Source organism: Larus michahellis, chromosome Z (genome assembly GCF_964199755.1).
Source record: "Larus michahellis chromosome Z, bLarMic1.1, whole genome shotgun sequence".
NCBI classification, from domain to species: domain Eukaryota; kingdom Metazoa; phylum Chordata; class Aves; order Charadriiformes; family Laridae; genus Larus; species Larus michahellis.
The window spans coordinates 22,309,584-22,322,540 of record NC_133930.1 but is presented as its reverse complement, the minus strand read 5'-3'; the positions used below and the strand labels follow the sequence as shown (position 1 = coordinate 22,322,540).

Below are 12,957 nucleotides of genomic sequence, written 5' to 3'. Positions count from 1 at the left end.
CCTGACTGTTGTGTAACAACCTTCACAACTTACCTAGAGCAGTACCACTCCCCACCATCCCTTGAGCAAGCACTCAAAACTCGGACCATGCCTTTGGCTAACTGGTTCCTCTGAAGTTTTTTCTTCCATTTAAAAAACCAAAAAACAGGAAGACAACCTCAGAACCCATGAGACTACTCTCTGAACATGAGGCTTAAGTGCTACATGTTAAGCCTCTTTAAAAGCTAAGGCAAAAATATGCACTCTTTTGTACAGATTTTATTGCAACACACCAACTAATTCCCGAACACAAATTGTTTGCCCAGGTCAAAATTTAGTCACAAGACCACATATTTCAGGTTTCATGTAAGATACAAACTTCAGAGGCAAGTCATTTTCCTAATTGCTACAAATAAAGTGTTACATTTCTGTCCCAGCAATTCTAAGTGAATTTTCTGAGCTCTTCACTGGGAAGAGAGGTTAAAAACTTCATACATGTACAAAGCTGCTAGTCGTTTTTTTCAGGATACAAGGAACACTTAGAATTTTGCTGCCTGAGAACTCTTGATGATAACTGATGTCTATATTATTTAATTGTCTAAAAGACAATTGTCTAAAGAACAAAACGTAATCAAAATTAAAACAAAAGGCTTATAGGTCAACAGATCCCTTATTTCTACAGTCATGAGATATCTGAAGTATGCCTGATTTTCGTAAGAGATTAGAAACAAAATTTTGCTGTAGTTCTATGTCAAAAAAAACATCTGAAGCACATAAGGCAGTTTCCACAGGAATACTAGTTCTGTGTGCTTGTGTAAGTGAAGACATTTTAAAGGCGCAGTTAGCATCTATATTGAGCTACCTTCTAATAGGAAGACTGCTTGTTTTCGAAAAATCTTCACCAGAGTATCATCCAATTCAATTTCCTGTAGCTTAGAAATGAGCTGCTCCTCATTTCGACAAACCTTCTCTTGTGCATACAAGCCATCTGGCATTATTCGTTGCTGTCCCAGCCCTATCAATGCTACTTCCACAGCCAGCGTTAAATAAGATTCCCCTTCTTCTAAGAACTTGTGCGCAGGCAGGTGCTGGTACTCCAGAGATTTGCAATGCCCCATGTTCTCTGTAAGAGGTGACACAGAAAGAAAAACACATCAGCAAATCATTCTAACCCATCATCTGCCTATAGTGCCACAAATACAAATGCTTCCTCTGTTAGTAATAATTTTTTTAGTTTATTTAAATTACTGGCACCATCACAAAATCCAATGATCCAATCTCAAATATCCCATCCAAATCTGCATAGCAGAAATACACAAAACAATTACGTATTAAATAACCCAGTCAAGTAAAAAATAAAAGCTTTCATTTTTAAACTGAACTATTTAGAGAAAAGCAATTTCTACAGCTTTGTGTTAATGAGGACAAAATTGCAAGATCCATTTAAACTTTTTTCCCCCATCCATTTCTGTATCTCCTTAAAGCCCTGATGTGTAAGAGGAAGGGAATGGTGCTTATACACCTGCACAGGTTTCAGCTGAAGCTATTAGGACTGTGCAAATATAATAGGCTTGGGAACTCCACAACTTTAAAGCATCCTCCCTTTGCTAGCACTCTTTTCATTTTTTTTTATTTGTTACAGTTTTATCTATGATAAAAATGTATATTGACACTAGAAGTCCTACTTTTAGTAAAGATTACATGTAAATTCCACACAGACCAAGCCATAAATTGCTTTAAACAGTACTACCATTTTTTTTGGCACTTCACAGACACACCATATGACAAAATGCTATTCCAACCTGTATCAGTTTATACTCTAATTTGGCAACAAAAAGTTATAATGGACAGATGTAAGGAGAAGGACAACTGCAGCAAATGGGAAGGCTGAATGCATTTGGTAGATCGCATATGCATGTGTAGGAGGAAGTTACTTTTCAACATACACTGTTTTTATTTCATGGGGTTCTTTGTTTGTTTTTTTTTTTAATTGCAAAGAACCTGATTTCTTTGAATTAAAAGTTCTTCCAGAATTAGTGAATACGGGGTTAGAAATTTATTGAAGAAAACCTCATTGAATAAAAGGAGTTTTGAGGCAAAGCCCCAAGAAGACTGCGGATGTGCATATAAAAGAGCTGCAGGTAGAGTGATGAATCCAGTTTTTGTCCACAAAGGTGTTGATAAGAAGCTACCGCAGAGGTGGAAAAAGGAGTTTATCAGTTAAGCTCCTGGGAAGCAAATATTGAAATTAAAATAGGCGTACACAACCCATCCTAAATCATGTATCGATACTGCCACACTACTTTCCAATTCATATAATTTATAGACCATGTAGGTTATTAATTTTAAGTGCTTTGTCATCAATTTGAAGTATTATGTACACTTATAGCTATGAAGTCCAATAATAACCTGGGCTGCATTAGGAGGCGTGTTGCCAAGCAGGTGGAGGGAGGGGATCCTTTTCCTCTGCTCAGCACTGGGGAGCCCACACTTGGAATGTCATGTCCAGTTGTAGGCTCCCTGGCACATGGACATACAGGAGCAGATCCAATGCGGGGCCACAAAGATGATTAGAAGACTGCAGCATCTCTCTTACAAGACTGAGACAGGTGGGACTACTTAGCCTGGAAAAGAGAAGGCTCAGGAGGGATCTCACCAGAATGTATAAATATCTGATGGGAGAATGTAAAGAAGACAGTGCCAGACTCTTCTCAGTGGTATCCTGTGACAGGACAAGAGGCAATAGGCACAAACACACAGGAGATTCCATCTGACCATAAGAAAACACTTTTCTACTGTGAGGGTAAGTTGAACACTGCAAGAGGCTGCCCAGAGAGATTGTACAGCATTCATTCTCAGAATTATTCAAAATGCAAGTGGACACAGTCCTGGGCAATATGCTCTAGGTGACCCTGCTCCGAGCAGAGCGGGTGGACTAGATGATCTCCAGAGATGTCTTCCAACCTCAACAATTCTGTGATCCTGTGATTTCCTGCAATTTCTCAGAAAGAGGACAGAGTGGAGAGGACAGTATGTGGAGAGGGCTGATGCTATAAAGTCTTAACTCGGTTTTATTTCAAGAGTGAAATACAGAATTGTTTTCAAGAATAAGTAACTGATAATTTTGTAAGTGCCTTCATGTTTTACTTTAAACATTTTCTCTCCCTTTTGTTTTCTTAAGGAATACAAGTGTGAGTTTTTATAATATAAAAACCCTGGCTTTGAAGCTGATTCAGAAAGGCAAGATAGAAAAATGCCTCCAGTGAATGAAGCTATATAGAATACTGGTCCCTTTGCTTGGCCTTACCCGTGAAGTCTGAGAATCCATGGAAGCTCTCATCATCCACCCTGCAGGCTTCCATCAGGCTACTGAAGAGGGTGCCAACGGGGTCCAAAGGGTGTCCCACCCAACCTTCAAGATTTGTTATTGAGGTTACTCCTCTGTGGAGAAGTTCTGTGACAGAAAAGACAGAGGGAGAAGGGACGGAAAGAGAGTGCTTGTTAGCCCCTCAAAACAATTATAAAAGTAAAACTGATTAAAATGCTCTCAGTACAGAATTCAAGATATGTCCAGTAGCTTCTGCTTACAAGGAGAAAATAGTATCTTTCAGGATGAATTCATTGCCCTGTGTGAACATGTTAAAAGAGGAAAAAAGAAGAATGAAGACCAAACATTTTGAGCACTAGCAAAGTGTAGTATGGGTCAAAAATTTCGACTGCAGTGTCCTTTGAAATCTCTTACTCAATAGCAGTAACTGTTCTGAAAATGTCTCCTGAAACATTACAGTAAAGAATTTACAAGTTTCCCTAAAAAGATGCAGTACCACTTTTACATTTTAAGTTAATCCGATGGCACTGAAATAAATGAAAATATTCTAAAATATGTTCCAATTTTATAAATAAAATATGAGCTTATCCTGCATCTAAATATTTATTGAAGTAATAACTTGGGATGACAGTTCCTTTAAAAAAAAAATGTCTAAATGAGATATACAAGAACAAATTATCCCTTTAAGCGGATCCAGTGCATTTTTTGTCATTCTAAAATTTCAGCCAAATACCTTCACAGATACTTTGCTTTGTAGCCCTCACCCATCATTTGGTTAGCACATGACAAAGTTATTTAGCACAGTGAATGAAGTGTGGTTGTGGCAACAGATGTTAAAGATACGCCAAATCCCCTTTTTTCTTAAGAGTCTTATGGCAACAGCTCCCCTTTGACTCCAACTCCCAAGTTTTTTCCTCCTAGACACACACACACACAACTGAACTACGAAGAGATCAGAAGCATTACGTGTGACCATTTAAGCACCGTATACCAGCCATTATGGATGCTCTGTTTCTCTGCCTGCTAACACAGAAACTTGCACCTGCCTCCACTCTCTCTTGTTCACGAACTGCCATCTTTCCCAGTAATCATATGTATTACCACAGAGCTTTTAAATTATGCTTCTTGTCTGTTTAAATGAGTGGCGCTACAAAATGAAACACATCCACACTGTCAGGAAGGTGGGGTTTTCTAGAGAATCCACTGATACGTAATATGAAAAACAAACAAGTAAATCATTGTCTTACTAACAAACAGCATGTACTAAAGAAGACAGGCAGAAGTAATATTACCTTTGGTAAAAAAAAGGATTAATCACAGTAACTTCTTACTGACTCACCTATGTTCTATTTATTTTGCTGTGCCTAATTACGAGCTTCGCTCGTCTCATACCAAAGGCTTCAGTCCTCTAGTCCTATAGACATTTAACTTTAAATCACACAAGTGGTTCCATGGACATCATATCAGTCACATGAATAAAAACTATGTAGAAGCATGTGGTGTTTGCTGAACTAAAACCTAAAGCTGGGCTGTAGCTGCAGAATTCTTCTGCTGACAGAGAAGACCAGCACATTTTGAAGTATTAGAAGAGTGTTTTTAAAAAATTCCACATATAAGAGGGGAAAAAATAAAGTAGTAGTGAGCGACAACACAGAAAAAACAAACTACTTTGTTTTGGGGTAGGATGGATCACACTTCACACACTCCATTTTTTATTTATAATAGCATAATCTTAGTTGGCAGCTATAGAAACTGCTCGCAGGGCAAGAACTTAACAGAAGTATTGATATTCGGATACTGCACTGGCAACTGGGAATGAAAGAGAGCAGTACTACAACCAACTTGCAGCAGACCCTTCACACCTGCCAGTGGTATGTACACACATAGACACAAAAAGACGTAGACCCCCCAGTTCTTACCCCCCCAGCCTGAGAAGCTAGAAAAGCTGAAAAGCTTTTAAGGGAACACTTGGTTAAGGAAAGATGCATTACATGATAAAAAGACTTCAGAAATTCTCAGAAGTAATAACAAAAAGTTTTGTTCAAATCTAGGATCCATACTAGTGCTCAAAAAAGATCCATTTCTTCCTTGGCTACCATGGAAAGAAAAAAACGGAGGCACACAAGAACTGCCAGCTAGTTCTTTCAGTCAAGTGTCTCTACCTTGTCTTCTAAATGCTTATTTCTGGGAAAACATCTGCACACACACTTGAAAAATTTACACATATTACTTCACACAGGTATTTTTGCCTACAATGCATGAAGATACACAGTTAAGAGCAGCAACAAAGAGCTAAAATAAAATTTGAATGAAGGGATTTTGTAGCAGCTGAGAAAGTAATTCCAGTTTTTCTTTGAGCACAAAGCCATCCCCTTCTTCCACTACCTCTTCAAACTAACAAAGTTCAACATGGGATTATATTGGTTAGCAAGAATCACACGGCATAGAAACTGTATCTGAACAAGAACATTCCTCCAAAAAAAAAAACCAAACCAAACCCAAAACAGGCATAGTGCCTGTCAGAGGAACACCACAGAACATTTTATAAAAAACAGTGTTTCAAAACAAAAAAAAGCAATCCACCCTTATTCGAAAACATCACATTTTAAGAATTATAAAAGACAAAGACTCTTTTGGAACAAACTGCCAAATTCGATTAATTTCTGTAGTGCAGACTTTGCCTCATTGTCGCCCCCAATGTCAGCTTTAGGCTCACACCTCAAGAATACATAGTTCATCTAAATTATACATCAGAGAAAAAAAAAAAATATTTTAAACACCTGACATGCCAAATGCAAAGCTCTGTTTAAAAGCTTGTAAATTACACAGGGTGAATATTTTCACTGTGTAACCAAAAACCCCAATTGGGATGAAGGCCCCATCATGACAGGCATATTGCAGAAGGCAGAAGAGAGCCCTTACCCTGCACAGGTCACAAAGCAGCTTACAGAAAACCTCTGACATCCAGAATGTGACATTACTACTACGATCATTTGGACCAACGAGTTAAAGTCACCTCTTTCATTTTAATTTCAAAATCGGTTTTCTCATGCAAAATTCTAGTCCAGTGTTACTGTCACCTCGGCATGTCCTTTGCCCTTCTCTCTTCCCCACATTTACCTTTCTTCTGAGCCCGGAACATTTCCAGCTGTTTCTGCTGCTGCCTTCTTAGCGTATTAACAATAGCTATTGCTAGCCTCAGTGCTTCTCGTGGGTATCCATGAGATCGTAATGCGTCCACCCTCGCACAGGCTGTAGGAACGTGTTCTAAAATGGAGAAAATAATTGAGGAATAGCAACGCTTCCATGTCCGCAATGGCCTGTTTGGCTAAGTTACTCAAAAGGGCTTTTTCGTTTGTTTTTTTGTTGTTGTTGTTGTTTTTAAAACTATGCAAGAGAGACTTAAAGGACTACTTCTGAGCCAGCATTTCAAGGGAGCCTCTGTTCTTTTTGCCAGGCTTTTCATTCATCTCCCCACCATCCCCCCAAAAATAATGCCATAGAAAATGAACAAAGCAGCAAGTCATGGAAACGTCTTTCCGGTTTAGCCACTTACCATGCCAGAGGGGCCACCCGTGAGAGTCAAAGAGGGAGTTTTCAGTGTCGTCATGGTAACAGTAGTTGGTGTATAGGTCACTGCTGATAATGTGCTGTAAGTGGCTGTCCTGCCAGTGCAGATCGCACGCCTCAATGGCTCGAGTGAACACCGTCCGATGTGGCCTGTTCGATGAATCTGTCATTTTCACAAGTTCAGAAAGCTGCATCAGCTTTTACTCATTCATATGTGAATCAGTCATTCACAGTATTCTTGGCTTCTGCCTATTCACCAATCCCCGACGGACAGCAGCCTGCCTTGCCCCGCTCTGCACCGAGCAACCCGCAGATGACATTTCACATCCTATTACGGCCCCACAGCTCAGACGAAATATGTGCCATTCACTTTGCGTTCAGAGATATCTACAAACCAGCACGGCTGACGCTAAAGAGGACTTTGCAGACCAAACAGCTACAGATGAAGGACATTCAACAGCATGTACAGAATTCCCCTAAAAACAAACTAGAAAGTATATGGCACACAGCTACCCAAGCATCCCCAGCTTCTCTCCTCCACAGACCCTCCACAGATAACATCACATGAAAGATTTTTAGTTGGTGACATTAACTTTGAGCACTTGTATAAGTGGGTTTTTTTGGTCATAAACATATATAAATACTGTAAAGAAAGTGAGGTACTGAGGCCATGGGACTGACATAACCCGTACTGGACAACCTCCTACGGCAAAATCGTTCTGTTGACATGGCACTATGTCTATGAGTGTTGAGATGCCATGTCAGAGCTACCACTAGCCTGCCCAGGTTGGGCTGAACTTCACGAGATACAGAAAGCAGAACACTTCTGTAGGGAGTTACTTGCTGAATGAACTTTTATTCCTGGCTATCTGTGAGATTTAAAAATGAACCAAGTCTATCTCCTTCAGAGGTAATCTTTCAAGAAAAAGAATGAAGGAAAAACCCATCTAAGTCCAAATCTGCCACCTCCCAAGCATTTAATTTTAAATTTATCATAATCATATGAAATACATATCAAAATGCTGAGGGGCTTCAGGATTTTGAGGGTTTTTTTCCCCCAGATAAAGATCCTGCGTCTTCCCCAGTTATTAGCTAAGTAGCCATCTTTGATTGAAGAAGACTGGACAAAGCTTCTGTCAGATTTGATAATCACATTTTAGGTTAGAAAGCATGATATTGAATAAGAAGAGACACCTCCTCCAAGACAGCAGTGTTGCCACTGCACCGTCCACACACCTGGCAATGCAGACTGCACATACAGAGCACTTCCCACAGATAGCTGCTTTAGTTTCTCACACGCTCAAGTTTAATGCAGTTGCAACAGATCTCTCTTTAAATAGGTATTCAAAGGCTTTGTAACTGCAGACAAAATGAAAACCCCAACACCAGAAGGAATACAAGATTATAGTCAAGCAAAGAAACAGCAGGCTTTTACATGACATACTTCAAGGACATCCCATTTTCATGCAACACGTATTTAGAAGCACCAAGGAAAAGTTAGAAGACCTAACCAAACACAAATACTTTCTTTGAAAACATTGCAGTCCCAGCACAAAACCCCCCACCTATTTATCCTTTCTGCAAGGACAGTATTAGTGAAAATAATTTTGGCTGGTCAATACTCAACAAGAAAGTTACTTGTCCCAGGAAAGAGTGCTGAATTCTGCAAGGCTAGGGTATATAAGATAGAGGTTATATTATATGTTCCAGTCAGTGCATATGTTTAGGCTCACCTTGGTTAGCATTTGCACCCTGAGGCAAAGCATTGGTTAAATTGGGCAGCTCGTTTCCATGGTTTCCATCTTCCCAGGGACAAACATCCACACTGTTCCATTTTTTCAGCTGTTTTAGCCAACTGGCCTTCTGCTCCAACTTGCAGTGGGGATTTAAGACTATACACATCCACAGAGCACCTGATTTTAAAAAAATTGCTAAATTATGTTTTCTATTAAAAATGCGGCAGCCAATGACTAATTGCAAACTTCTATACTGTAACACTTTTTCTCCCCTCAAAGACTACACTGCTTGCTTCCCAGCTACACCTAACACCAGGCAGACTGAATTCCTGATGGAGGATCTTGGAACTGTCGTGGCCCATCTGCGGCAGCTGAAAGACGGTACCAAACCAAACTTCTCAATTAGAAGGCATTAAGAGGTCTTCTGTATTAGAAAATCCAGAGTTTGCTATGTATGGCTCATGAGACAGGAACATCACCCAAAAGCAAACCAGAATTCACAGAAAGTTACAGCACGAAATTACCCAAGTTTTTCTTCTAATTTTTGTACCAGAAGCAAATGTTGTTTTCTACTAACAAGAACTACGTTATCTTCCAGCTTCATATTACAGGAACCAAAGAAGAGCATTAGTAAGACATATATTTTGTAAACACATAATTCCACGCTCAGAACCCAGCAGAAGTACTGCTGATCATGTAACTCATTCCCAAACACATCTGGATCTCAGAGATCCGGTAAACACTGGTGTTGTGCAGTTTAATAGGAGTAAGATAATTTTACTGCAATTAGTTCAGTAACTTGGTTACACTAGAAAATTTGGTTTACATTTTCTGTTTATGGAGCTCAACGGGAAAGCTAATTTGAGCTGGCATTTCACACATATCATCACTTTGGAGCCTGCTCCCTGAGACTATGTAGCAGGGCAGGCATAAATACATCAGGATCTCCAGTAACAATTTTCAAATGGAAAGATTTTTCTCTAAATCAGCTGTCTCTTCATCAGCATGAACTTTGACAGAAGCATGAAGACATCTGAAAGTACTGTTTAGCAACAGTTCATTTGCTCATTAAGAACATGCCTTACACACTACAAGAGATTTAGAGAATATGCTTAAACTATGCAATCTTCATAAAAGGCTGAAAAAAAAGAATAAAAACGCAGCTAGATCTTCTAAGATAATAAAATTCTCAGATTCAAGTATTCTTTTGCTAACTAAGAATCCAAAATGGATATGCAGAGCACAGGCCATCACATTACATTCATTCCTAAAGTAACTCGCGTGTCAGCATGCACGGCACAGGTGATCCTTAAGGTTGCACAGGTGATCCTTAAGGTTGCACAGGTGATCCTTAAGGTTGCACAGGTGATCCTTAAGGTTGCAAGTCCTCTGCTACTCAGACCAACGTGGAAGGGGGAAGTAATACCAAAGAAATCTAAAACCCACAACAAAAAGAGATATGGTACAGTGCAGAACAGCAGAGACGCTACACTACTGCAGACTGTTACTGCACAGTAGTTAAACAGTTCGGGGTTCTGTTCTGTGGTTTGTTTGTTTTGGTTTTTTTTAAGTCTGAAACTTGCTATGGGAGTGAATGAGGCCAACACTATTTTTAAAAACTTCTTTTAAAATCAAATCATATGACTTTCTTTAGACACACTCGTTAACATGCTTCACTTTCCAGAGTCAAATTACAACTGGTTCTTATTATTAAGCATGGGCAGTGAATTCAGCATTGCCCAAGACAGAACTATTATTTCTTTCAGTCTGCAAAACAAAACAGAGGATGGGGCATATTGGAAAGCCTGAGAGAACAGTTAACTTGGGCTTGCTATTTATTTTCAAAATCAAGTATCACTTGAGGGCACTAAAGAGAGACTGTACCTCTTAGCATCTAACAAAAAACCCAACCAATTTAATACTTTGTAACCAGATTCCCAGTGTTTTCAGACTGAAGCAAAAGCAAAGTGGAATACCTTAACTACGTTTACTATTTCGATCATCCAGCAAGGCAGAACACACATTACTGATTATACCATGCCCCTAGAAAATGAGTGTCCTTTTCTTTTTCCCCATCTCAGAAACACTACGAGAGGCAAAGGAATTCACATGCCTTCTTCAGAAGCTCCACTGTCAGTTTGGTACATCGAAGAGGCAGGAAAGGGAAGAGATACCCCAGACTTCCAAAATCCTTTAAAAACTTCTTTGGGTTAAAGAGAGAAACTATGTCAGGCATAACGTCATTGTCAGCAGCAATTGTCTCAGAGACCCAGGCTATTTTTATGCAAATGAAGCACGAGAACAAGAGTATTTCTAATAAACCTCACACAAACCACTTAAAATTTCAATAGAGCCCAACTGCATCCAGTGACTTCAGGGAGAGCTGCATGCAGATCTGAGATCACGGCTGCCCAATTCCCTGCAGGAAGAGGAGTGTGAGACAAAACTTCCCCAGGAAAAGAGAAGGGAACAGAAAGAGCCTCAGGCTCAGCTCCTGTAGTGCTACAAAGGCTACCATCTGGGAGAAGGATGCATAATGCCAATGACCCCACACTCTTCAGCCTATTTGGGTTTCTAGGTTTTTTGGTTGGTGTTTTTTTTGTGTGTGTGTGTGATTCCACCCCCTACCCCCCTAGCATGTGTGCGCTTGCCTGCATTCATATTTCTTCCTCCTCCTGCTCCCTAAGCACCTTCCTCCTCCCCTGACATCTGCTCCAGTCTGTCTCTTTCAATTCGCCGGTTCCTGTCCTGCTCCTAGTGGTGAGAAGTCTGAGAAAAAATTTCATGTATGCCCAGATTTTTTACCACATGCCAACCGGAAGGACCCTGGAGCATATTCTTATTTCACTTGGGTGCTGCTCTTTGGAAGCCCCCTGAGCTAGCCCTTAAATGTCACCACCAACCTGAAGGTTTACACTGGCCTCAAACTAGAGATTCTCCATTTTTTGCCTAATGACTCCCATACAGGGAAATTGCTCATCACACTTAACCCTTTAACGCAGATAAGGCTTATGGAAAAATGAAAGGCAGCTAGTTCTAATTTGTGGGGAACATATCTAAAAAAATTTCCGGTAACTTCAGCCTGGAAACTGCTGTTGGCAAAAATAAGTTTCCCAAAATACATTCCTGGCATTCTCAAGTTTACCTGTTTCACTAGGTTTAATGATGTCACCAATACCACCTGCAATATTAACAAATGTCTCACAAAATAAAATAAATAAAAAAACCAACAAACTAAACCAAAATCAAAGAATATGTTTATGTTTACACACTCTTTTTCTCTCTAACATAGCTCACTCTTCTTTCTATCTCCCTGTCCCCAGGCACCAGGTATCTCTTCATACTAGTTCTCAGCAGGCTGACACATCTCTACCCCAGAACTAGATGATACTAAATCAAAAGTAAAGTTTTGATTTGGATCCCTTGGCTGTGACCTATGTCTTTCCAATACAAAACTCCTCACAGCACAGTGGCAAAATGATCACAACCCAATATACAAATTTTTTCCCCCCAGCAGATAACTGGAAAATAAGACATACTGCAATTGCAATTTGGTATTAATTTCACAAGGGAATGAATATTAGAACTGTCATATAGCAGTGAGGAACTGCCTATTTTGGTTCAACGCTAATCCTCTTCACCTGGAAAAAGGCAGCTTTGCCAAAACAGACTTCTGGTTCACACAGTCCTCCTTTTGAAAACGCAGAGTTGTCATTCATCTTTAGTGTGCCTCACACCACCGAAGAAAAACCCGGTTTACACAATACATACAGGGGAACATCAGTACTTTTGTGTTTCTCAGTAGACATCCATACCTTTGAATTTATGGGGGAGAAAGGGACAGCATGCCTTTACACTGATTAGGATTTAAATATGCAAATTGAAAAACATAAAGAAGTATTCAGTCACTGTAAAAGTAGATGTTGCAATAATTATGCATCCTGTGTATGCACATATTCATGAAGGAAAAGAAAGTGCAAGGAATGTATACAGAATCCCCCAAGAGATTAAGCATTGCTCAGTTTTCATAAATCCCATTATATTTCACTCTTGGTACAGTAAATGAGAAGGTGGTAATGGGAACAGTTTTAGTGGGGGACTAGGACACTGACCATTACTGAAGATCCAGCATACAATTCTGTTTGATTACAGTCTTCCCAAGAAATCTGCTTTTCCTAGAAATACTGCACAACCTTGTCAGGGCTGCTGTGTAGCTAAGCTTGGGTCAGCATTTACAATACCTGTGTAATCAACAGCTGAGACTTGGCCTTTGCTTTAGAATTTTACATTTAATATACATAAGAGCAATCCATTCATTTGCAAACTTAAAATATGCAGGAAACA

The 12,957-nt window shown here is 39.7% G+C and overlaps 1 protein-coding gene across 1 annotated transcript in view; it reads right to left on the bottom strand.

The window, feature by feature from the left end:
- ZSWIM6 (zinc finger SWIM-type containing 6) overlaps nt 1-12,957 on the bottom strand; it is a 113,019-nt gene that overhangs the window by 16,582 nt on the left and 83,480 nt on the right. The window contains exons 5-9 of the mRNA XM_074570240.1: nt 8,611-8,790; nt 6,864-7,040; nt 6,428-6,574; nt 3,287-3,433; nt 842-1,102 (exon numbers count right to left, since the gene is read on the bottom strand). Of these exons, the coding sequence (XP_074426341.1) occupies nt 842-1,102; nt 3,287-3,433; nt 6,428-6,574; nt 6,864-7,040; nt 8,611-8,790 (912 nt within the window). The remainder of the gene's footprint in view (nt 1-841; nt 1,103-3,286; nt 3,434-6,427; nt 6,575-6,863; nt 7,041-8,610; nt 8,791-12,957) is intronic.